At 39.2% G+C, this 25250-nt stretch overlaps 3 protein-coding genes across 4 annotated transcripts in view; 2 read left to right on the plus strand and 1 right to left on the minus strand.

Moving 5' to 3' along the window:
• LOC124397860 (uncharacterized protein KIAA2026-like) lies at nt 1-11555 on the plus strand. The gene is given in 10 exon segments (XM_046867715.1): nt 1-697; nt 2047-2702; nt 3209-3409; nt 4028-4987; nt 4990-5441; nt 6084-6163; nt 6646-6735; nt 6904-7019; nt 7132-7316; nt 7522-11555. Coding segments are annotated over 9 exon segments (6102 nt in total). The 5' UTR covers nt 1-697; nt 2047-2136; the 3' UTR covers nt 10974-11555.
• mlana (melan-A) lies at nt 11556-19751 on the minus strand. Its single transcript, XM_046867714.1, has 6 exons — nt 19639-19751; nt 15247-15417; nt 15024-15096; nt 14611-14707; nt 13232-13351; nt 11556-12426 (listed from the first exon to the last, which is right to left on the minus strand). The coding sequence occupies exons 3-6, from the start codon at nt 15089-15091 to the stop codon at nt 12358-12360; spliced, it is 354 nt and encodes a 117-aa protein (XP_046723670.1). The 5' UTR covers nt 15092-15096; nt 15247-15417; nt 19639-19751; the 3' UTR covers nt 11556-12357.
• LOC124397858 (endoplasmic reticulum metallopeptidase 1) overlaps nt 18303-25250 on the plus strand; it is a 21417-nt gene continuing 14469 nt past the window's right edge. For both annotated transcript variants that reach the window (XM_046867713.1, XM_046867712.1), the window contains exons 1-3: nt 18303-18680; nt 22288-22592; nt 24501-24628. In XM_046867713.1, coding sequence (XP_046723669.1) covers nt 18424-18680; nt 22288-22592; nt 24501-24628 — 690 coding nt within the window. In that variant the 5' untranslated portion in view covers nt 18303-18423. The remainder of the gene's footprint in view (nt 18681-22287; nt 22593-24500; nt 24629-25250) is intronic.

A 25250-nucleotide genomic window follows, 5' to 3' on the forward strand; every position in this document is an offset into this window, starting at 1 on the left:
CGTGGATGAGTGTATGTACCTGGGGTCAACAGTGCAAAGTAATGGAGAATGTGTTAGAGAAGTGAAGAAAAGAGTGCAGGCAAAAACTCTGAGAGCTGATTTATTCGGATTATTTTATGGCTCTATTTTTTATGGCAGTAGTAAAACAGAATAAGGCGCTGAACAGCTGCGCTTTTGATCGCAGGGTGTGTTCCAGGCGGAGGGATCTGAAACAGACCTGGCAACCCTGGCGCTTTTCTCTGAGTTAAAAAAAAAGCGCTCGGCTCTTCTATTAGTTTAGTAGGGACGCTATTGCTAATGCTAACGCGAGCTCTGCTTTAAGCTAGTAGGCTACCTGAGTGACAGGCGCGTCTTTCTGTGATTAGATATAACTTTAGTCAGTGAGTAAGGGGCGGGCAGTGTTATAGCTTTTATTGTAATAGCAACGTCTGGTGTTGCAGTCGACGTTGGAAGTGCGGTGCAGGAGGCTGAAAGCGGCTAACTGGTTAGCCGAGCGGTGGTGAAATAGACCTGGGGAGTTCGCTCGGTTAGCTGGGAGTGTGTGTGAGAGAGAAGGGGGGGTGGTTTAAAGCCGCCGTGGTGCTGTAATGGGTGATTTGGAGATGTTCGGTGCTAGTGCTGTGCTGCTCATGTGTGATGGCTGGATGGGAGACATGCAGCTCCATAACCGGGGAGAGCGCTGAAGCCAGACTCCGAGGTAACAACAACAACACCGCCGCCGCTGCCGGAGCTCGGAGCTGTAACACAAAGTGCGTTACGTAAACAATGTAACGCCACCGTGTAACGCGAGCATATACCACAGGCGTGTAACTCACACTACAACAATGTTCCTGGTTAAACCGAACCCCCTGTGACACACTTTCGAGCGCTTGGGCTTCTCTGCTTCTCTTCGAATCACTGGTCGCATTTCCCAGTCATTATTTCAGCACACTTTAGTTAGTATGGATAGTTAGTTGATTATATCCAGCTTCCTTTTGACATTGTGTTTCTCATGTTTTGTTGAACCCTTTTAAAGTATATATTTATTTTCTTCAAGGCTCCATGAAGCACTGGTTTCCTATTTTTTTTAATTCACATGTATCAAAGTCACAACACAGTTGGGGAATTGTAAATAAAAGCAGATTTATTTGCAATTTGTGTAAACCCATATTTTATTCACAATAAAGCATAGGAAATATGAGGTAAATACAAGGCCAAATTTGATGGCTGAGTGTCAGGAGTTTTCAGAGAGGAACGTTGCCCTGTTTGTGTGGTACAGGATTCCAGCTGTGCAGCAGTCCTGGGTCTTCTTTGTTTTATTTTTTGTTTTTAATGATAGTGTTTTCAGTTGGTGAAAGGTATGGACTCTTCTACTGCGAAGGTGTCGTAATTGATGCAGTATGCAGTTTAAAATTGTCTTGCTGAAATTTGCAAGGTCTATCCTCACTAGGCACTAACGCACCTCCATTAAATTAGAGATGCAGGTCCCTGTAACCCATGAAACCAAAGTTTCAAAAACAACGGCTGCTCCCATTAGGGGTCGTCACCCGTCTCCATCTACATCTCCCCCGTCCTCTACATCTGCCTATTTCAAACCAACTACCTGCATGTCTTCCTTCACCACATCCATAAACCTCCTCCTTGGTCTTCCTCTTTTCCTCCTTCCTGGTTGCTCCATCCTCAGCATTCTCCTATCGATATATACCCCATGTCCCTCCTCTGCACATGTCCAAACCATCTCAATCAACTCAAAGGCGTAGATAATTAAATCTTTTCAGGTGTTTATTGCTGTTGGCAAAGAAACAGTTTCTAAAGTGCAGCTACTAATACTACATTATAGAAAAAGTTTATTTAAATGAAAATACCCACCATGAACAGCATTTATATTATTCATTATAATTTACGTGATTTATTTTTTTTAATGGCGTAGAAGATTTATTTTGTAATTATAATCTGAGTTGCTTGTTTTAGTTGAAAAAACATTAAGTTCTATTTACTAATTTAATTATGAAATGAAACAACAACAGTTGGGACCATTTATAAATTTTCTAAACAATTCTCTTTTAGGAACAATTATGGCTTTATTTGGTGGCAGACGATGACTTGAATCCACTCTGATGATCCGGATCTTCATCATCCTAAACATATGAACAGAAGATGAAGGTGCACATCGATGGGGGTGATAAAAATGAGAGCGCAATGAAACATCTGGTTTTTGAGGACCGTCTGAGTAAGAGCACACTGTTTGACCAGCCTGGGTCGAAATATCACGGCAATGAATGTTTACAAATTACAGAAAAACTGTGCAACTCTCCTGGGTTGGAATCGCAGAGTGGAATTTCACACTGTGATTTGGACATGCTGGACATCTCAGAGGAGAGTTGCTCTATACCTGAAAATGGTGACGATGCTCATAAGGCTAGTTTCACACCAGAAATACAGCAGGCCTCTAGAATATTCCAAAGTCTTCTTCTGGACAAACACAAAGCTGTGACTGCCCCTTTTTGGTTCCCTGTTGGCGATCAAGCTGGAAATGAAATGTGCTTGAAAAAGATCGACGACAAGTTTGTCAAGCGGGACTATGAAAGCATCACGGAATTTGTGGCCGATTTTCGCCAGATGTTGGAGAACTGCTATAGGTATCATGGTTTTGATCACTGGCTCTCCAAACAGGCACAAAAACTGGAGCTCATCCTGGAGCAGAAGTTAACTCTGCTCTCAAGGTAAGCATGGCAGATAAATCAGTTACAATTGAATATTTGGTTCCCATCAATTCACTGCCATGAGACCTTGCAAAAAAAAACGGCATTTTACAGTTTACGAGCAGAACAAAATCGGGTGCCAATAAAAAGCGTTTTAATATAAAATGTTCATATTGTAGCAATTACCTAAGCAATAGTTACAGTATTGTATGAGATTATTTTTGAAATAATGACTAGGTGTTTTCCAATATATGTTTTTATTAATAGGCACCAGAGCATCAAAACTAGGCACGGTATAAAACTTATTTTAATATACAAACAATATAATTATGCTTGGACGTATTTTAGAGGTATTTTTATAAAATGTGTCTGAGTTATATGCGCCTGAATATTTGCTATGTAAACGAGGTTAGACAGGAAATGTGTATATCCTTCTATAGTAATTTTTTGTCTTTGGAGAGGGCACACACTCCAAACGGAAAATGTCTGATCAGTTTCCCCCTTATTTCTTAATCCAATTTTAATAGGACACTGAGAGAAAAAACATCCTTGGCCGTGACTTCCAGGGGTCGTTTTGGCACTGAAGATGAAAAAGCACCGGTCGGCATTTCCACTAGACGCCGATCTGCACCACGAAACTTGGCAGCCATTTCTGTGTGCGGCTCCGAGTCCATCATGGTGCAAGCACTTCGATTGGAGGAACAACAGAGGGCCAAGGAGGAGAAAAGGTCAATTGAGTGATTTTGATAGACTATGTACAAACGCAATTACATGTTAGTATGCTTGCAAGTTTTCAAACCTTCAGCCGTTTACGTTTGATTTTTCACCCTTTATTTGTGAGAGCTACTAGTTCTTGTGAGGAAAGAAAGAAGTTTCTCGAGTCGTTTTCTTCTTTAAACAGTAATTGAGTGGATGTAAAGTAAAGATTTTACAATCTTATTTTCTCTTGAAGAATGGACAGAACTCTGAAGTTAACAGTTTTTACTTCTTGTGTTAAAGGAAAATACATGTCAGCTATTGAAACATTTCCATAGCTTATTTTTTTCGGCAACAATAACAGTCATTTCGATCTGCTGTAACACTTTGTGAGCTTATTTATTTGCTATAGTGCTGGAAAAAACATGACTAAGCAGAGGAAACAATTGTATAATGAGAACATTTGAATTAACAAGATCTTTTTTTTGTGCTACTTGTGCCCTTTTAGAGTAGATTACAGATTCAATCTCTCAAAAACATAATCAGGAAAACATGAAATGAAATCTTTTTTATCTGTGGTCCAAAAAATGTCACCAAATAAATTTTAGTTATATACAACCTCCTGTATAATCATGCTCTTTGACGTCTAGGCAGCGAGACCTTGAGAAGAAGGAGGCTGGAGAGGCTTCAGCCAAAGAAGTGGAGGAATGGGAGCGCTCACTGCTCTCACTAGCAGAGCCATGGCCCATAGGGAGCATGTGGGAACTTCCTGCTATCGGACACTTTTTGTGTCTGGCCCAAACAGCCCTCAACCTCCCAGAGATCGTGTTCTATGAATTGGAACGCTGCCTGCTAATGCCTCGCTGTAGCTCTTTCTTGGCCAAGGTAATGACCTCCCTGCTTTGCTCTCCGCATCGAAGAATGACACTCCACAGGCGTCCAGCGTTGCCTTATCGTCGCTGGGAGGCGGAGTTGAGGCAGAAAGTCTTGGGATGGTACCAAGCTATAGGTCGAGCCAAGGACCAAGAGGCTTGCGCTGAACATCTAGGACTTTGCCATCGTTTTTTTTGGACCCTCGGAGAAACAAGTCCTTTGGAAGAGAAACCGTTCCATTTGTTGCCCTTCAACCAGCGCGTTTGGTTGCTTAAGGGCCTTTGTGACAATATCTACGAGACTCAGAAGGACGTGCAGGATGCCGTGCTCGGACAACCTATTCACGAGTGCCGAGAGTCCATCTTGGGCTATGACAGTCAAGAGAACACGTACATACACTTCCCACATTTCTGCGGGGCAGATTTGCGTATATATCGCCAGAGTCCGTGTCTGCCACTGGAATTCCCCTTGGCAGCCTTTTCTGTAAAGAAACTAGAGCCTGAAGGGGTGGACAGGACAGGGGAGAACTTAAGCACCTGTTCAGAGGTCAAAGAGGGTAACTGGGAATTCTGTCTGAGAGTCCAAGACGATGGCTCGGATGAAAGCGAGGTAGATTGGAAAGATCCTGACACATTTCCATTCCCTTGTAAGGAGGAGTTGTCAAGTCCTGAAAGCATCAAGGACAAACACACGGAGGTAAAGCAAAGCCGTGAATGGAAGAAGAAGACGAGGAAGACACCGACTGTGAACCTTGCCTTAGAGTTGGCAAGAATTGTTACACGGGCAAATTCCCTGCCCATTTTCAAAGTGCAAATGCTTCAGAAGATTTGCTGCCATCAGACGTGGGTGCCGCAATAAATAACGGATCATCTTGCCAAATCGGACATCTTTACTCTAAATGTTCCATGGATTCTCTCACAATCCCAGAGCCTCTCTCATGCTTTTGTTCCACAGCTGAAGCAGATAAGATCGTGGGTTTTGGACAAAGCGGCTCCTCAAGTGCTGAAAAGGGGAAAATACCGTCCAAAAAAAAGAGAAGGAAGAAAATGAATGAAAAATCGCACAGAGTCAAGGCCGGGAAAAGCAAGCTTGGTCTGAAAAGGCTCAGACAGACCAGAGTGGCTAAAAGCACCACGTGTAAAGTTGCTGCTGATCTGAAGAGAAAGGATAAAAGAAAGAAACACAAGTTAGGTGAGAGAGAAATATTTGTATAGTTGCTTAACTTATTGCCACTGGTTAGAAAGTGCATTGTTTAAATAGACATGGGAATAATTTTCATTAAACAAGTATTTCTATAGGACGTTTTTCCTATTCTTTTTTTTTTTTTGCTCTGAAAGCTTTGTCAAATTATAGGCAGCTGCATTTTGAATTGTGGTTGTACATTACATTGGGTTTTACACATTTGCATTGTAAAACAACTAGATATAAGACAGAATCTCATTGGCCGAACTTTTGGCAAAACAACATTTTGTTTCTATTTATTATGAGCAGAAACTCTGCCCACTAGGTGGCAGCACCAGAAAATACAGTGCAGGAATTTTGCAAGTGTGAACCTAAATGTTTTGAAGCAAGCTTACATAATATTCCAAAATGTTATGCTAATCAGAAGGAAACAAACTTAGAAAAAAATGATACTGCAACAGCCCATAATACATTATTGTTCAACCTTTGGACACAGTACGTACATTGCGTAGCAGCCCAGGGGTAGAAGCAGTATCATTTTGCGAGGCTTGTATCAGGCCTAATAACATCATTTTTGTTACACATCTAAACCAGGGCTGTTAAATTAATGTTATGAAATTGGTGCTATGTTGTTTCATTTTCTATTAACAGGAAGAAAGTTAGTTCTTAAGAAAACCCAAGACACAAATCAGGATCATCCTTCGCAACTCCCAGTGGAGCCAACGTTTAAGGTAAATGATGCGATGCTCAAAAAGCACAAAAGTGCATGCAATATAGGCACACATACAGGAACATGTATGTTACTAGGATTAAGCCATTTGTCAAAGCAGGCCCAGGCGTACGTTACTAGTAACATAGTCTTGGGAGCAGCAGTAATGCACTTCTTGGTGGTCAGAGCATGCATGTGTAAGATGAGAATAACATTTTTCTATCTTCATTCCAAAAGTTACCATGGCTGAAGTAATCACTTTGTTAGTAAAATACAAATATACAGCTGTACTGTAAGCTCCTAACTCGATCTGGATGTGAAGATTGATCTGATGCAAAGAATGCAGGTTTTTCTTTTAATATCACGTTTATTTTAATCCTAACGTCTTTGCTATTTTAAATGCACCCACAAGCATTGCACTGTAAACACTATTTATCAGTTATGTGTTCCTTGTCTTCTGTTTGTCCTTATTCAGTCACCCAATTCTGTTTTACCCCTTCATAGTTGGTCTGCACTAGTTTGGATGAACTGAGGGACCTTATCAGTAAAACTGAGGATGAGCTAGACGAGTTGGAGAGCACCAAAAAGAGATGTGTTAGTAAGAGGGGGAATTCTCACAATTACACACACATTGATTTACCTTTTGTTTTAATCATCGTCGTTTTTAGCTTTGTAGATCATCCTAAAGTTTGGATGCCAGTTTGAAAAAAAAAGAAAAATCACAGTTCTCCATTCAAAGTGTTTTCTTATTGGACAATTTAGGAAAGGTGGTACATAAAGAGAGAAGCAGTGAAGGAGCTTCACATTACTCTCATAAGACTGCTGAATGAGCTGTTGCCATGGGAACCCAAATTACTCAAGGCCTTTCACAGAAACAGGTAAGAAAGCATATAATTTGGATTTGTATCTTGGCATTATTTGCTGAAAAAAAAAATCGTTTATTTAGTTAACTATTGGCATAAAAACAACCGTGGTCTGTTCTCTTATTAGGGCCCGACTGAGAAAGGAAAATGATGACTTTACAAAGCATCCTGAATATGAAAAGTTTGTTCGAGAGGACTGGGTAGCATTCGAATCAGAGGGAGATGCATCTAAAGAAAGCTGTTTGTCCACAGAGATTAGCAGAGAGTTGAAGGACGAAGACAAAACCGAGAGGATTTTCAAGGGAACAGCAGGTGATAATATAAACTATTTTCAAGAATTGATTTCTTTTTATTAAATCACAGGAAGGCCAAGTTTATTCTGTCTTTAATTGCGTTTTAAAGGTTTTTTAGTCCATCATATGCTTTTTTTGTATTATCTGTCTTCTTTCACAAAAAAAAAGAAAATTATGTGAAATTTAAATAAATAAATGGTTTGTTCTTGTTCTCATTTTTGCAGACTGTGAACATTACATTGGAAATGACTCATTAGGACACCTAATTAGCAGACCAGAAGACTCAGCTTTGAGTGAATCTGGACCGTTTACTCGAAGCGCAAAGCGTCGTCAGAGTGGTGGCCCAGATGAAGACTTCAGTCTTGGCAAAAAAGGAAAGATGTTCGATGATAATTCTGTGACCCCTGAACAACAATTACAGGTTACATCAAGGGACCAAATTACAGCTGGAGCAAACGCTTTAAGTACTAAAACCACATCAGCAGTGACTCCGCCTCCGGGTGGTTTGAGGCGCTGCAATCCAATTCAGGCACTGTTTGCCAAGAGCGTTGGAAATAAAGTTACCCTAATAAGTCACCCACAGGTCGCTGTGGCGGATCAATGTCGGGTGGTTTCGACAGCTTTAACCACACCTCAACCACAACCAAGACCTGTCTCCATCCAGACACATGCTTCCATGCCATCATCTGTACAGAGGCCCATGCAGGTTGTATACAAGGCTCCAGAAGGCCTGAGTGTGGTTAGGAATAATGGCACACCGGTTAAGTTTTCGGTGCAGCCAGCAAATCCTCAGAAAACAGTGGAGAAAGCAATGCAGCAGGTTATTATTCTTCCCACAAATTTACTCCTTCAAAACACTGAGGAAAAACAAGTTCAACAACCACCTAGTATTACTGCTGCTCCCCCAAACAAGCCTGCTACACTTTTGTCCAACACTTCAGGGTTCCCTGCAGGAGAAAATAAGATCCCAGTCCAGCAAGTGTCTCCCTTAAAAAATATTAGAACGGTAATGACCTCATCCGCTGCTTCACCTGGTTTGCAAAAATCGGTATCTTGTGGCGTTTCGCCTGCCCATAAAAAAATTGCTCAACCAACCCTGAAGGGGTCCACTACGTCGACTTCAGCCACTACTGTTCTCAACAAATGTGATCTCAATCAAGAGTTAAAGACGGTTTGCATCAGAGACTCTCAGTCCATCCATGTCACAACCAGAGGAGGAAACACAGGAGTAGTAAAGGTACAGAATTCAGACAGTAGTGGTACGTGTGTTTTACCGTCCAGCCCAGTTTTCACTCTCGCTCCTAAGTTTCAAGCTTTCCTGGTGTCCAAGGCGTCTACTTTAGCACCATCAACGGGTCAAATTACAACTACAAAGTTATTGCCTTTTGACTCTTCTCTAAAGGATAAAGGAGCTTCCATTAACTCAGTTTTAAAAAGTGCCAATCCAGTAAAACCTTCTCCTCTAATAGAAACATTAAATAATACAGTACCCTTTAACAAAGACTTGCTTTTCTCAACCGGGTCTGTTTCTGATAATACAACGAAAAATGCCCAGATATTAATTGGCATCAATTCGCTAATTTCATCCAACGCAAAAACCAATGCTAATTTCCCTTCATCTGGGATGCCTGTCCAGACTGCTGCTTCTGAAAATATAATTCGACTTGCTCAAAAGAGACCCCAAGATACCAGCACAGATCTGTCTAGCTTCAAGAAAGTTCTTCTAGTCGCGTCCACTGCAACGGTCCCAGCGGCAGTGTCAAGTATCGTCACTACTTCTGCTTCTGCTTTTCAAGGATCGAAGGTCAAGTTTTTGACTCAAGCTGGCTCTGCCTGTTCTACGATTACTGTTTCTGAAGGGTTGGTATCATCAGAGTCCAGCGTTACTCCCACAACAACTTCATCAGTCATGAAAGTCAGACCGAACCTTGGACAAGCCATTGGTTACACAACTGGTATTCCGACTGAACTTCAAGCCAACAACCTTTCTGGATTAACAGCTAGAATACTACACAGACCAACTATCACAAGCAAAACGACAGCAGAAACTGCTACAAGAGTTGCACCTCTGGTGGTATCCAATGTACTTGCAACATCAAATGGACATTATTTTGTCCAGAACAGCAACTCTGCGGCAAATATCGGATCACCAGTGAATGTCAATGGTCCCCTCAAAGCTACTGCAAGTAATGATGGCAAAAGTGTTACTTTTTCCACTGGCCACATGGCCTCCACAGCAGTGCAACAAAAGAGCACGTCTTACTCTTTGCCAACCTCCATGTCCATATCAGACATTCTAAATAATAGATCCAAGCTAGTTAGTGGTTCAGCTCCAAATATCGGCTGTTCTGTATTAGGAAGCCCAATAAACAAGGGTATTTTAGCAAGAGGAGGAATGCAGGACAAACCATTAGATGGTACATCCCCTATTTTGCCTTCAACATCTATTAAACCTCCTATCACCAGCTCTATAACAAGGGTCGCTCAGCCTTTAGCTTTGAGCACCACACCTTTAAAACCTGTTTTAGACAACCCTTCTACTGGCACTCCACTGATTGCTTCTACATTGAGATCTCCAATAAACACCATATCTGGAGCCACGACAGTTCAGGATAAAGTTCTGATCAATACTACTGCTCCACTCGCTCCTGGAACTCAACTGTTAATTAACAACACGAGGTTCGTGGTACCCCCTCAAGGACTTGCACCCGGTGGTCACATCCTTCTTATCTCTAGTCCTACTGTGCAGCCTACTGGCCAAGTGGGGCCAAATCATGTATATCCTGCCCCAAAGGTGGCAGGTACTCTGATTCCTCCTGCCTCGTCGGTTGTTCAAGGTCTGAGAATGGTAGCACCTTTTATAAGGGCACAGGAAACATCTATCAGGCAACCAGCAGCCATCTCAGCAAAGAGTGAACAATCTGTTAATCTTTTAACTGCAATCAGGTCACCATCAGTCTCCATGAATTCCTCTCCTCTTACGTCTCAGTTAGGAACTTCTCACTCATCTGTGCAGCAAAGCTTGGGCCATATTTTAAGACTTCCTTCTTTTTTGCTCCCTGAAGTGAAAGAACACTCCGCTGCTTCTTCATGTAGTGTCACCACCTGCCCGAAGGAAAACGCCACAGCTTCTGCTCAGTCACAGAGCTGTTTACCGAGCATGACCACTCCAGACCTTTTACAGAAAGAAAAACCAAGTGTAGCAGCGGCAAAAACTGTGATTTCCTGGCCATCCCCGGTGGTCACAGTGTCACCCATGTGTAGTACAGTATCAAGGATGCAGACACTTCCTGTGGCAACTGTACCACCAATTAGCAGTTCAGTCAACAGTTCTCAAACCACTTGTGTTGCAACGATATCTCCATCTATTAACACTCTTCTAATGTCAACTTGTCAACCAGTTAGGCCTGTGCAACCTGGACATATCAGAATGACAGTCCCTGAGCATCCAGTACAAGTTAAAAGCAAGGCCTCAACACAAGTCTCAGACGAGCAAAATATCAGTGAACTGTTATTAAGTCCAGATGGTGCCATTTTGAACGCACTGAGATGCTCATCCCCACAAAATCTATCGGAGACGACAGACAAAACGACAGTGGCCGTGACCACCACTAACACACTCGCTTTGCACACACTAGATTCACACAGAATGGTAACATCAGATAATCCAGAGTGACCTAGTTACTAAAAATATGAATTAAATCATTCATTTAATTGAATGATCATACACCACCCCTCCCCCATCCTTTTTTTGTTTTTATTTTTAGATCAAACTGTTTATAGAAGCACTATTTTGTATATTGGACTTTGTATATCGACACCTATGGTGGGGAAACACTGTCGAGTTTTTAATTGAATTAGAACGGCCAGTATTATATATAGTAAAATATTTTTGTTGTGCTTTTCTTTACTTTTTCTTTTTTTTCTTCTTCCTCAAGCTTCAAGTTTTACTTCAGAAGAGAATTTTAGAAGGAATTTTGTAGCACTTAAAAAATAACGTTCATTAAGCAATTCCTGTTCAATCTTTCAAATGCTGTTAGCGTACGTCTACCAGATCTGTTTTGCGCACTTACACTTCGTGTCAATGGTTTTCGATAATAGATTCGAGTTTAATATGACTTGATGTTTCCTTTTGCACATCGGAAGACGCAATGCAGAGTTAAATGCTACTGTATGATTTAAAGTTAGAATTTGCATTTATTTAACACAATGTCTGCCATGGACCTTTCAAAAAAATAAACATTTTGGATCACTTGCATCGGAGTTTGGAAATAAATCCAGTGCTTTGGGATTTTATTGTTTATTCAGCAATGAGTTCAGAAGCAAGGTTTTTATATTAACTTTAATAAGGTTTACACCAGATCAACACAACGGATTGGAAACACTGTTTCATTTGAAGCGCGTGTGGAAAAAACGCATTCGAAAAGTCGAGCGAAGAACGAGTGTGTGTATTAGGAGAGAGCGCTGTAAGTAATAGAAAGCACATGCAGTGTGATTGAACACTTTAAACACCACTGCTAGTTCGCCTGAGCTAATCTCTGCAGGGTTTGTTAAATATATATTGTTGGTCTGAGTTATATCTTGAGATGGCTGAAGTATCCTTGATTACTAAGATATACCACTTTCCCAAGTGATGAACTTGTTTTCAAAGAAATTAATATCAAAAGCTGTAAGAAATGCTGCGACACTGTCGTTAGTGCGAACGCATCAGGATTTTAAAAGTTGTGAATTGGCACTAAGCTAAAACAAATGCTAATCGTTAATACACCTCCTGTACGGTTTTGATTTGCTGACATACAGGTTACATATTTTATCCTTCGTAGAACTTTGACATTGATACACAACGTATTTCTTTTCCTTTTCAGTCTTCGCATTTAAAAAAAACACATTCGTAAATGGGTTTTCAGTCCAAGACGGTAAACTAAACAGCACCGGTTTTAATAGATGGGTTCAGATTTTTATGAGTTTGTTTATTGATGTTGTTTACGTCTCTCGCACCATTTAAATGACAAAATCCCACAGAAGGTTAAAACAAATAAGGTTGATTGGATTCTTCTTCTTTAGGGTGAGTAAGGTGGTGGTGATGATCCAGCTGTAATCTTGTCATAGGCTGGTGGTGCATTTGGGAACTGCAAAAAAAGAAAATAAAGAGGATTTAGGAGAGCACAGTGCAGAAACTCAAGACAGTAAAAGCAATTCCAAATTCAATTTTTTTAAGATGAATAATAAAGAACCTCCAGTTAAGCCAGTAAGGATTTTTTTTTCAAGAGAACAGTAATAATTTATTCGATTACCACAATTTCTCACTCTCTCAGTACTAACTGCTTGCCTCATACAGCAACTCAAATGCTTTCTGCAAGTCACATGACTATTCTCTATATCATTATTGGTGCTCATGAGACAACTCGCAGATTCTTTTTTAAAAAATCCAACGTGAGACGATACGAGTGGAAAAATAGATATACAAAGTGCAGATCTTTTAAACTACAGTAAATATATAAAGCTAAATTACATGTTGGAGTTGAGTGCAAACTCTTATGCAAAAGATTAGGCCATCAAAGAAATTTAAATTATGTGGACATTGTGTGTCAGACATTTCTTTGATATTATACGCAACAAAAACAGTCAAATAGTGTTTGAAGAAGATGCATATTGTGGATTGTAATTTAACTCTTAGCCCTGTGCTTATTCGTCTCAACTTAAAATGGCAGATATCATATACTGCCTACTTTGAATATGGCCTTTAGAGCAAAATAAATACTTTGGGTGAATCTGAAGATCATGATCGTTCAAGAGCTGGAGCTTTAAATGTGTGTAGTACACATTTATAAAGTAGAGAGAAAAAAAAAACTGGGCGATATTAAACCATAATGCAACTGGTATAAAAATTCGCATTACTATTGAACTGCTAGCGAAAGGCCTCAGGTTTCTTACCGCAGATTGGGTGTTGCTGAATTCATTAAGGGCCATTTTATTATCTCCTCCTGCCCCTAGTTCACTGTACTGCCCTGATCTCATGAGTCCCCTCCAGGATAGACTCGGGCCTCTGGAGTTCTGTGGGAACAAAACAAAAAGCTGTTTTACATCACATGAGCCTCAGCATGACCAACACAAGCCTCAGAATTCCAGTCAGCTGAGCTCTAAGATCTTTTAATTTTTTATTTATTTTTTTTATTTTGGGGTGAAACATTCGATTTAACAAGTAACATGTATACAAAGACATTTTTTTTGCTGTTGCTGTACCCATTTTACGAAGGTATTTGAATCCTAGTTTTGGTGTTTTATTGCAACTCACTTATAGTTGCTATATGAATAATAAAAATTGAATGAATGTTAATAGTAGTTTAAACAGCATTAACTTGTAATAGGTTATGGGAAAAAATGGGCTCGTTCACTAACGGTTACATTCAAATGAAATAAAAAAATAGGAAATAATATTCTACATTGTGCAGATAGACAGCGATATTAACATGAATTTTCCTAAAACTCTAGCAGCTATTATGTAAATGTAATAAAATATTTACTTACATTCGCTTCCCAACATCCCAACAAGTATTTTTTGTTTTAATATTGACTGAGTTTGTGCAAATGATGTCTAGTATTAATTCCATTGTCTGTCAACTAATGTAGTCATTTTTCTGTAGTAAGTTTGTTTAAAAAGGTGATTTTTTTTCAGCATAATTGAACAAAATGCAGACTTTGTAGTTACTCCATTAGTCATTCATTTTTATAGTTACATTTATTATAAAATTTATTCGGAATTTATAGTTACATTTCAGGTAAACATTTCATGGTTTCGGCTGCATTGTTATCATGAATGCACTCGTTTTATTACATTGACGTTTTGATTGAGACTAATATAGGGACTTGTATGGTGGACTCTCCAGATAAGCAGGGTTTGGAAAACCCCGATCTGTTAAAGCTTTCTGCAAGTAATCATTTTAATTATGATTTATTTAACCTTTTTTTTTTTTCACTAATTGTCGTTAGAAATGTAAGTGATAACCAAAAATAAGTTACGTCATGGATTCTTTACAACAGTAAACATAACTATTAAGCAAAAACATGTAAAAGTATTAGTTTAATACATTTAAAAACAATTTGCAAATTGCTGTGGTATGAGGAAAATATGTGATTCTATTGAATGGGGTTCTATTGCTTTACTGCATTGTTGATTATTTAGTGGCTGCTTTGTCAAAGGCTTTAGTTTAGATTATAAAAGATTCAGAATACATAGCAGATCTTCCTAAAAGCTTGTATATAATAAATAGTTCTTGTTTGCTTCACTGTAATACAGTAAAAATGGTATTCACCTGGATCATTCTATACCCACTGCGTTTGCGGTAGTACCAGCAGCCAAGAAAGAACAGTGCTGTAAGGACAATGGCCAGGAAAGCGATTCCAGCGGCTCTGAAACACAAATTACCACCATCCCTCTTAAGTATACATGTCATTTACATTCAATTATATTGTTAGTCTAAGTCATGTCCTTTATAAGCAGCACACACATGTCTATATACACACTTTAAATAGAGGAATTACTCTTAATACAATTTCATATTTGTCTTTTTGCTGTGTTAAAACACTTCGTTCAGCTCCACAGTGCCATAAACTAAGAATGTGGAGTAAATGGGTGTGCTAGAGGAGGACGACACTAATCACCAAAACATGGAGATTACATAGTAAAATATTAATGCAAATATCAATCATATAAAATTAAAGTTACTCCTCTGCTCTGATGAGGTTGCCACGTCCTCTGCTTGCAAAATGAACAGTGAAGTCCCCACGAGGCATGACTCCTATATATAATAAATAAATACAATAAATAAAACCATACTTTAATTGATCGTTAACGTTTTAAGTAATTGCTAATTATTTTCCAAATGAATTCACCATGCAAATGAGATCAAACGGATCTGTATGAGAATGATATTGCTGTGAAATCTTACCTGAATTGGATAATTTGATTACAGGCACACACTTGAGCAGAGAAAGAAAGAAGTGAATGCAGCCCAGTTATTTTCCTTCTCTCTCTTCTCTCTCTCTCTCTCCCCCTCTCCTTTTTTTCTCACACACATACTTCTTCTCATGACCATCACGGGTTCTACTCTCTTAAGCCACTGAGGTAATTGACACGAAACACACACACACACACTTTAAATACCTCTCTTTGTTCTATTGACTTTGAGGCATAAAATTCATAAAATACATTTTATAATACCTATTATTTTAACACCATCCAAGACAAGCGGCCCAAAGTAACATTTAAATAACATTAAAAGACGATTAAATAATAGTGATCAAAAGTAATAATACTAGTAATAATAATAGTATCAAAAGGTTTCGAGAATACTTTTGTAACACGCCAACAGATGGCAGCACAAGGCCGCACGCACAGTCACAGGAAGCACCGAACTTCATAAGTCAGTGTGCCAAAAGACATCGTTCTTTGTACGTGGCAGCTGTGCAACTGGTGCTAATCTTTTCATGTAAGAAAATGCACACTTGTGAAATGAAATTGTATTGACTGCATGTGAAGAAGGAACAGAAGAAATTAATGTGAGGTCTAAATACAGTACAAAGGAATACAAACATGTAAAAAGGTGCATTAGTTGTGAAAAAGCACTGGATAATTAAACGATTCCTAAATAGAAAGTAGAATCCAAGCAGTAGCCATCTTTCAGGGTGAGCAAGATCATCTCTTTTAAAGCGATTACAATGCTCGGTTTAAAGGCTCCTAATGGCTGACAGAGAAGTAGAAATTGATTTGATCACAGATATACTTACATTTTCCAGCTGGACATTGTGAGTAAAGGTCAGCCAAAACAGTTCAAAACATGCGTTAAGCTTTTTCATGAACTATTTATACTTTTGCTTTTTCTTTCCAGTAGAATTTGCACAAAAAAAAACACAATTTACTTTCAAATCCCCAGGAAAACCTGGGATTTTTATGAGGTTATTGTTGATGCTATTGCCAGAAATGATGTATTTTGGTAGCGCAGCTGTGGCTGCAGTGACAAGGGGCATGTTGAATTGTGTTCACTGGGTTTCTTGCTTTAGTAATGCCATTCATTTGTACTTCATGAGCTACCTGTCTGTGATGCAGCGCTCTGTTATACTGCGATTCTGTATATTACTGATGGTTTCTTTAGCCGTGGCTTCATAACGATGCTATTAAGAGGTGGATTGTTTCAGGTTGGACACCACTGAAGGCCTTAAAAATTCATGGCCTGCTACTGGATCCAAGGGTGATATTATTATCATTAGCAAAAAAGGTATTAGCAAATACAGTAATGTGAGTTAAACTGCATGTGAATCGTATTGTATTATCAAAACTTGGTCATCACTAACAGCAATTTTGTAATGGAAGATGAAATTATAGTTAGACTTGTGCAGGTTACAGAAAACTCACACGTAGAAAACATGTGAATTATCATATGATGCCCCCTTTTTCTAAAATCTAAGATAACTTTACAATATCACATGACTGCAACCAGCCAGAGAGAGTGAAGGCAAACACGTGCCTCCTTTTACACGTGAAGCCAGCCAAGCACATCTTTTTTAACCTGAGACATACTGTGTCACAGGACTAGTGAAGTTGGAATGAGCTCTAATGTTGCTTCGATTGACAGAGCAGAGATAGCAACGTGCATGCTCTCCAGAGACGAGTGAATTTTACACGTGTGGTGTATGTAGACATTTCACTTATTCACTTATTTATTGCATGCATTTTTTTTCCTCACATGCATCATTTCTTTTCTTAGACATTTTTCCACCTACAGTATAGAGAATGTGTGTATTTTTCATAGTTGTTATTCAATTGTTGTCATGTGTTTATTTGAAATTTCCACTCGTTTCCCTGCTACGACAATTACCTTTTATCGGTACAATTGTACAGATTTAAACACACATTTTCATCCATTCCTTTTATTTTTGTTGGCCTATCAATTTGCTTACTACACTGGACCCTTGGCTAAATTGCTACTTCTACCCCCAAACATGTTCCTAATAATCAGATGCTAAATGCTGACAGTGTTATAAATTGTATGGAAAACACATTCTGGAAAATAGGCAAATGTGTAACATGTTTACTTAATAGATAACTCCTATAGTAACAGTTTCTTAAAACAATTTCTGCTCTCTTTTATGCTTTGTTTGAGCCATTCAGTCTTATTTTTGTAATATTTTATAAAAGATGTATTTAGCTCTGCTGTTGTAATAACCTCCACTCTCCAGAATTAAATGGTGGGGGTTTGCTTATTTAGTTATCAAAACTAAATGAGGAGGTTTGCTTTTTCATGGAACTCCCTTTATGTACTGTCATGCACAGATAAGTTTCAGCCTCTGAAGGAAATTGTAAACGCGACAGCAATGCAAGACTTTCTTTACAATTGTGTGTTTCCAGCTTTGTAAAAACAGCTTGTGGTAGAAGTACATTTGGGTGTGATCCTCAGTTGTCCACAAACTTTTGGATAAAAGCCAGAGGTGCCCAAATTTACTCTATGAAGGACCAAACATCAGACTGGAGCAACAAAAAAGTTAACTAAGGGACTCTATAGTGGTGCAATAACGAGTATAAGGGCAAAGGTGACGCATGGTGGGGGTTTTCTGAAGGTTTGGGGCTGCATTTCTGCAAATGGAGTTGGAGATATGATCAGGATTATTGTGTCCTTCATGCTGAGAAATACAGGGCAGATACTGATCTATTATTCAATGCAATCATAGACCACTGCAGTTGTCAATGTGCAGCTTGTATAATAGTACAGATTTACTGTCCTCTAAAAACAACTCAACATACAGACATTATTGTCTAAATAATGGAAACAAAAGTGAGTACAATATTGCGTGTGTGTGTTATTAATACTGCGTGCTGTAATTGTAGAGAAAGTAAATATGGGCTCGTCTTGCATTGTTCAAATATAACAATTATAATTATATATTGTAGACAATGCGCCCTCTATGGAAAAAACACAAAAAAACCCGGAAGTGTTCTCCGAGTCGTGTAGCGGTGGCAGTGACGTCACGTGATGCCGGAAGTGTGACCTTCGGCGTGTCGGGTCCGAACGTTCGGCGCGAGCAGCGGAGTTCAGACTCGACGCTGTTTCGTGAAGGGGGAAAAGCTCAGAATGGAAGGTGACACCGCCGTCCGGAGGCTGAAATCCTCGCTGAACACCACGTCCTACGCGAATAGCGGCACGCCGAAGCGCGACGGGGACGGGAACGGCGGGAAGAAGAAACGCGAAGGCTCGTTCGTGTTGAGCGAAGGGGCGGCGTGCGCGCTCGTGCTCGTGTTCTTATTCGCGCTGTGGGGCTCCGTTCACTGGTCGCTGAAGCAGCTCGTGATTGGAAAACCCGGCGGCGAATTCAACGCTACCAGGGCAAGGTAAGATCTCCTAATCGTCCAGAAGCACTACAATGGAGAAGTGCACTGATGCAGAAGACCTACATGACAGTCCAATGCATCAGCTCGCAAGCTCTCACTCTGTGTGTGTCAACCTCAACCACATGCTCTGCTTCAAATCCTCTACAGGTTCAGTTGGGCTGCACATGACCTCAATTCACCATATACTGAAATTAAAGTGTCTGAACTTGTCTTGCGTTTGCTCCTGTTTTTTTTTTTAACATCTCATACTTATTGGACTCCTGGCTTGTCTGCTGCTATTGAGTTCTTTCTCCAAAAGCAAAACCATTGAGGCTTGAACCCCAAATCTTATGTAACCCAGAGCTGTAACCACTGAGGTACAGCTTCCTCCAAGGAGACTGATGAAGACCCCCACCACTACCACCACCCCCACTTTCTGCTCTGTAGCACATCTGGAGGACCATCAAAACGTCACGCTGCTACATCTTGCACTGACATATTTGTTTACAAATGGTAGCGTTTCTGTAAATGATTTTCGACAGCGCTCGATGTTGCAGTCGCAACGAACTCGTTTGCATTCATGGAAATTTTCGCTTGAAAACAATAATAAAAAAGGATCGCATGCTCGATGGTTTCCAGCCAGGTATCCAACCAGATCCCAGAGAAACAGATCCGAAATCTTGACACCGTGTTGTTTTTGGAATCTCACTCCTGTCCTTTCTAAGTTGGATTTCTGACACATTTAGACGGGTCTAGATCCCAGAATCGAAATAATCTTTCTTAATGTTTAACCACAATGACCTTGAATTAAGTGCATGGAGCAGCCATGCAGAAGGAAACACACTCATGATAATCACTGTGGCCTGTCCCTCATACCCTCCTCTCTTACCTGGATGAGATTCCAAGCTTCCCACTCCCTCTATTCACACAGTGTGATGACTTTAATTCAAAACAGAAATGAAGTTTTATTTCTACGCACCTCAAAGCGAAGGAACAAATAGCTCCAAGCCTGTTATGACTTCGAGTGACCTCATTCGGTTATTGTGGCTATAGTTCTAGCCGCTTAGTTTTGTTTTTAGTTTCAGTTTTGAAGATATGTTCATGTCTGTCGGTTGGCCACATAAGGGTTTGTAAGATTATGCGATTAGATTTGGAGTTGGATCAGCGTGCAAGTTTTCAACAGTGTCATGTAGCAACACCTGTAGCTGAGCAGGTTTTATAGAAATTTAAATAAGTCCGAACATGCAGAACTAATTGCTGGTCAGACAGCCCATGTTTCGCTGTGTAGCTCAGCGTGGTTTGAGATCTCTGTAGCTGAATTGAGGAACCATTAGGAGAGAACTGAGAGCAACAGCTCTGTGATTTGTGGCTATTTAGATTTGAATACATTTTTTTTTTATGGTCATCTTTGTTTGTTTGGAGGTTTTATTCTGTTAGTTTGAAGGTGGTGCGCCAAACATTATTGCTATACACGAGTTGAAACTGAAATGAAAGTATTTCAGATCTTATAATTAAATTATTTCATTATTTTTTCTCATTTTATTCCTGGGAAGTTGAAGGTTCTTAGCAGAATTCAGGTGATAGAGAATTCAAATCAGTATGATCAGAATCAAATAAAATCAGGCCGGATTTAAAAAGTATCCATTTGAAAAACTATTGGTTGATTAATCAGTTATCGTCAGGTACGATCCAACCTAGGTATCGGTAAAATCCACTATTAGTCGACCTCTAGTTATTAATGTAACCTCATTATTTGGTTTTCACCCACCAACCATATGCATAACTACCGTATTTTTTGGACTATAAGCCGCTACTTTTTTCCCACGTTTTGAACCCCGCGGCTTAAACAACGAAGCGGCTAATTTATGGATTTTTCCTAGGTTTTTCCCGGTTTCACAAACTTCAAGTCAAAAAACTGAGCAACATAACATTAGACCAATGAAATTTCCGAACGGAAATGAAAAAAACGCACATCACCTGTGTTCTGAGCTGCACGGCATCGGGAGAAAAACTTTCACCGGTGTTGATTTTTAAACGCACAACGATGCCAAAAGATAAACTTCCGAGAGAAATAGTTGTGAAAGGAAGGAGGAAGACAGTGAACAATGACTTTCTTGGTAGGCTACAGTTTAGATACAAGCCGTTGTAACGTTGAGTCTGGGTGAAGGGAGAGCTCGCTAACTCCAGTTGCAACAGAAATCATATAAGCACAGACGGGTTTCCAAAACTCGTGCTTTTTAATTTTTCTTGGCAACAGCATTACGGGTTAGTCAAAGAAACTTAGAAATGAGCATCAGAAAATAATAAGGACATATTCCTCGGTCTTGCACACATGCAGTAATACCGGAAAAAATGCGGCGGCAGGCTATTCCCAAAATGCCGCTCTGCTCTTAAAGGAGCCACAACATATTTCACCCGTTACACCATGTAACAGACACTGTCTTTCGTTAAAGCCTGTGTAAAGTTTATTAGTTTCAGACAGGTGCTTATAGACAGGTGCCGCTTATTTTTGTTCAAAATAAAAATCTTTGTAAAATTCAGTGGGTGCGGCTTATATATGGGTGCGCTTTATAGTCCGGAAATTACGGTAATAAATGTTTTGATTTCGAAGCAATGATATGAAAAAATTTTATGATAGTAATAATGCTCTTTAAATAGGCTTTATATCTCTTGAAAAGTACCACTCATTTGTATGGTGCATAATAAAATAATAAACTAATCTAGTATCAGGAGGTGTAATAAATACATTTAAAATCATTGTAAAATCTCCACAATACTACTGGTAGTCTTTCCATCCCATGTAATTTTCCATTAGAGACTGACCCGGCCCCCCATTTAAGAAAGTTCCTGTGTATAAATTCAGTATATGAGTTGCCCCTGAGTATAAATGGCCATGGGAATGTGTCTTTATTATGGACTGATATCCCATTCAGTGTACTTCTGCACAGTGTTGCTCTGAATTTATCAGGACCTTCAGTGAAGATGAATGAAAGAAGTTGCCGGAGTGCTTCTCTGTCTTTCTATCAGTCCTTAATATTCGTCAGCCAGAAGTAAGACATTTTATTGTGTGATGAAGGGTGTGTTAGTGAGCTGATGACTTGGATCAGTTGCATAAGAGAAGACAAACAATGAACTGGGCAGAAGCTGAGAACCAACGCAGCTGAATGGCATGCGATTATAGCAGCTCATGTTTTTCTTTTGTATTCAGATGTTTCTAGAGCGAAATGAAGAGGAAGAAAAAGAGCGCAAGAGAAAACACTGCAACCTGATACTGTTTGTCTGCCTCTCTTTTACTTACCACTGACGTTATCAGCCTAAATCTCTAGTTTGAACTTTGTACCTTCTTGAATATTGCATTGGTTAAGTCATGACCTTGCTGCTCAAGAGGTCTTTTCTCCTGTATGTGAATTTTCCCTCTGTTAACACTGCATGTTATATATTAAGTATTCAGAGAGTCGAGTGAGAATTTAGGTTTCAGGTCCGAATTTGATGGCGTGTGGTGAAGCAGGATGTTCTTTGTGTCAGCGGTGTATGCAAAGTGCTTCTGTCAGAGGTTAAACCAGATCATATATGAATCAAAATGAACGATTTGTGTTCGATTCATGTATTTGTGTTGTGTGTGCAACAGGAAGTACCTGGAGCACATCACCAGCGTGGGGCCTCGACCCGCAGGCAGTCCTGAGAATGACGTCATGACGGTAAACTTCCTGTTGGAGCAGGTGGAGCGGGTGCGAAGCGAGAGCGTTGATGGGCCTAACGCCATCACCGTGGAGACCCACAAACACAGTGGCTCGTTCAGCATCGACTTCCTGGGCGGATTCACGAGCTGCTATGATCAAATCACTAACATTGTAGTACGACTCGAACCCAAAGGTGGCGCTCAGCACTTCGTATTGGCTAATTGCCATTTTGACAGTGTGCCCAGCAGTCCAGGTAAACACTGGGGCTATTTTGTGTGTGCAGGAAGTGGGCAAATTGAAAAGTATTATTATAATTATAATTTTCTATAAATATGTATACAGTTTTTTTTCCTATCCAATAAAATTTTAGCCATCATGTGTTGCCACATAAAAAAAAACCTTTGGAATCAGTGCAGACACCTGCAGATTAAAATACATGAGGATGAAATCTGTTTTAACCAATCAGATTTTGAGTTGGTGACACTTGGCCATCTAGCAGGCATACAGTACCGTCTGCATTTTCACATCATTTGATTGGATATTCAGAGGGAGCATGCTGTCAGGGGCTCGTGAATCGTATCTGTAGCAAACCGTACAAGCTCAAATTATATACATGTAGACTTGAACGGGTGACAGATGAGAAGAAATCGATTTGGTCACGGATACTTTTACAAGGTCATTTTCAAAACAGTTGTTAAGCTTTTTCAAGGAACATTCGTACTTTTTCCCGTTTTCTTTCCAGGAGAATTTGCATGCAAGCACATTATTTTAGTAATCAAGTATTGTACCAATTAGTCCAATTAATCGAGTAATTGGATAAGAAGTTATTTTCTTTATTAACGAGCAATACTAAATATACAAGAGGAAATAAGACGGGCCTCTTAAAATGAACGTCATTTGTTTCCTTTTTTGGAAAAGAAACATTTTTTTGCTCAAATTGCAATACAAGAATATCTGTGAAAACTAAATCCATTTAGTGCATTTAATTGCCATATTATATCAAAATACAAATATACAAATATATATATATATATATATATATATATATATATATATATATATATATATATATATATAAAAGTCAATTTCAAATTACTAAAAAAAAAGAAAAAAAAGGTGAACGCATTGTATGGCGTTTTTTGTTTTAGTTTGAAATTATCCCGAACTATCTGAAACTTTATAAATGTTTATAAATAAGACCCCAGAGTCCTCAACAGTTAGCGGGTGGTGCGTCAGTAATAATGGTCCGTGGGGAAACACAGTGCTCCATGTGTGGATAAATGGACTAAATGAAGCTTCAAGATAAATAATTTGTAGGCTGAAAATAAATAGTTTCTATAATCATAATTTGCCTTCATTTCAAACCCTCACGAAAACCATAATGCATGAAAAAATGCTCGGAAAACCCAGGGTGGACTGTGTTATTGTTGTTTTATGTAGTTAAAATTGATTCTAATGTTAGAGATGATGTATGTGGGTGGTGTATTACTAATCTCATTCTTTATCACTGCATGAGATACCCGTTTTACTGCGTTTCAGTATAATATTGATGTTTCTATAGCCGTGGCGTCATAACGAATGCATTTAAAGGTGGATTGATTTAGGCAGGACACCACTGAAGGCTTAGGTGTAAAATGCACAGCTCGCCACTGACTCATACTAAGTAGGACCCCACATAATTCCAGTATATTTTAACAACAAATTTTGCATTCTAACACCTCCCAAATGTTAGATCCTTTTAGATCGAGATCTAGTGAATGGGAATCCCATTAATGGTATGATAATCTCATTTTCCTGTACATTTGGGGTAACAATTTAAGAAACCATCACAGGATAGGTAAAGATGACTAAATAGCGATGCATATGATTAGTAATATTTGGATTGGCTGTGAAATTCAAACAGTGCCTGATTGGTTTTAATGGGCCCATTGTCTGTAATGTAAGCATCTCCTTATTTTATTTATTTATTTATTTATTTATTAATTTTTATGTATTTTTATTTTAATTATTTAATTTAATTGTCCTATTTTTACGCTTGGTAAGCGCTTTGAGATGTAACTTTTCAAGGCGCTATATAGAAAAATAAATATTATATTTTTTAATTATTTGAAGTGTATTGTTAATGCATATATGTGCCCTCCTTTTTGTGTGTGTGAGACAGGAGCAAGTGATGATGCTGTAAGCTGTGCTGTCATGCTGGAGGTCTTGCACTCAATATCCAACCTTTCTATTCCTCTAAATCACGGAATCATCTTTCTGTTCAACGGAGCCGAGGAGAACATACTTCAGGTGAGAGCGACAGATAGAGAGATGGATGAAGAACCAAAGGCAGAGAGAAACTTTTGAGAGATTCAAAATAGCTTATATCTCTTAGGGAGATTGGGACATAGAAAGAGTGAAGCATTCAAAAGATGTATTTTCTCTTAGACTGTGTAAATACATTAGAAACTGTAGTATCCGATTTATGGCACCATTAGTAAAGATCTCTAGAATACATCGCTGTATTGGAAGCCAAGAGTACCGAGTTACTCAAAGAAACGAGTTCCAGTTTTACCATTCAGTATTATTTTTCATAAAACTAAGGTTAAATCTTATCTTTTAAAAAAATTGCAGGAAATCTTGGAAATGTCCATCATGGAACAGATTTGCAGAACCGTTTCTACTAATCCAATGAAATTTGGACCGTTTGTTAATTAAATAGACAGACAGGGAGAGGAAAATCGAGGGGATGGGGTCATGAGTGAATGAGAAGCAGAAGAAGAGACAGAGAGACACATGCAGGAAAGATTGAGGGAGAAGATGGATGGGTTAAAGTCAGTGTAAACCAGCTGTGCAGTTTTTCTGCATTAACCTCATTATAATATGTACATTTAGTGGTGTTGTGTGTGTGTGTGTGTGTGTGTGTGTGTGT

This window comes from Silurus meridionalis, chromosome 15 (genome assembly GCF_014805685.1).
Source record: "Silurus meridionalis isolate SWU-2019-XX chromosome 15, ASM1480568v1, whole genome shotgun sequence".
NCBI classification, from domain to species: domain Eukaryota; kingdom Metazoa; phylum Chordata; class Actinopteri; order Siluriformes; family Siluridae; genus Silurus; species Silurus meridionalis.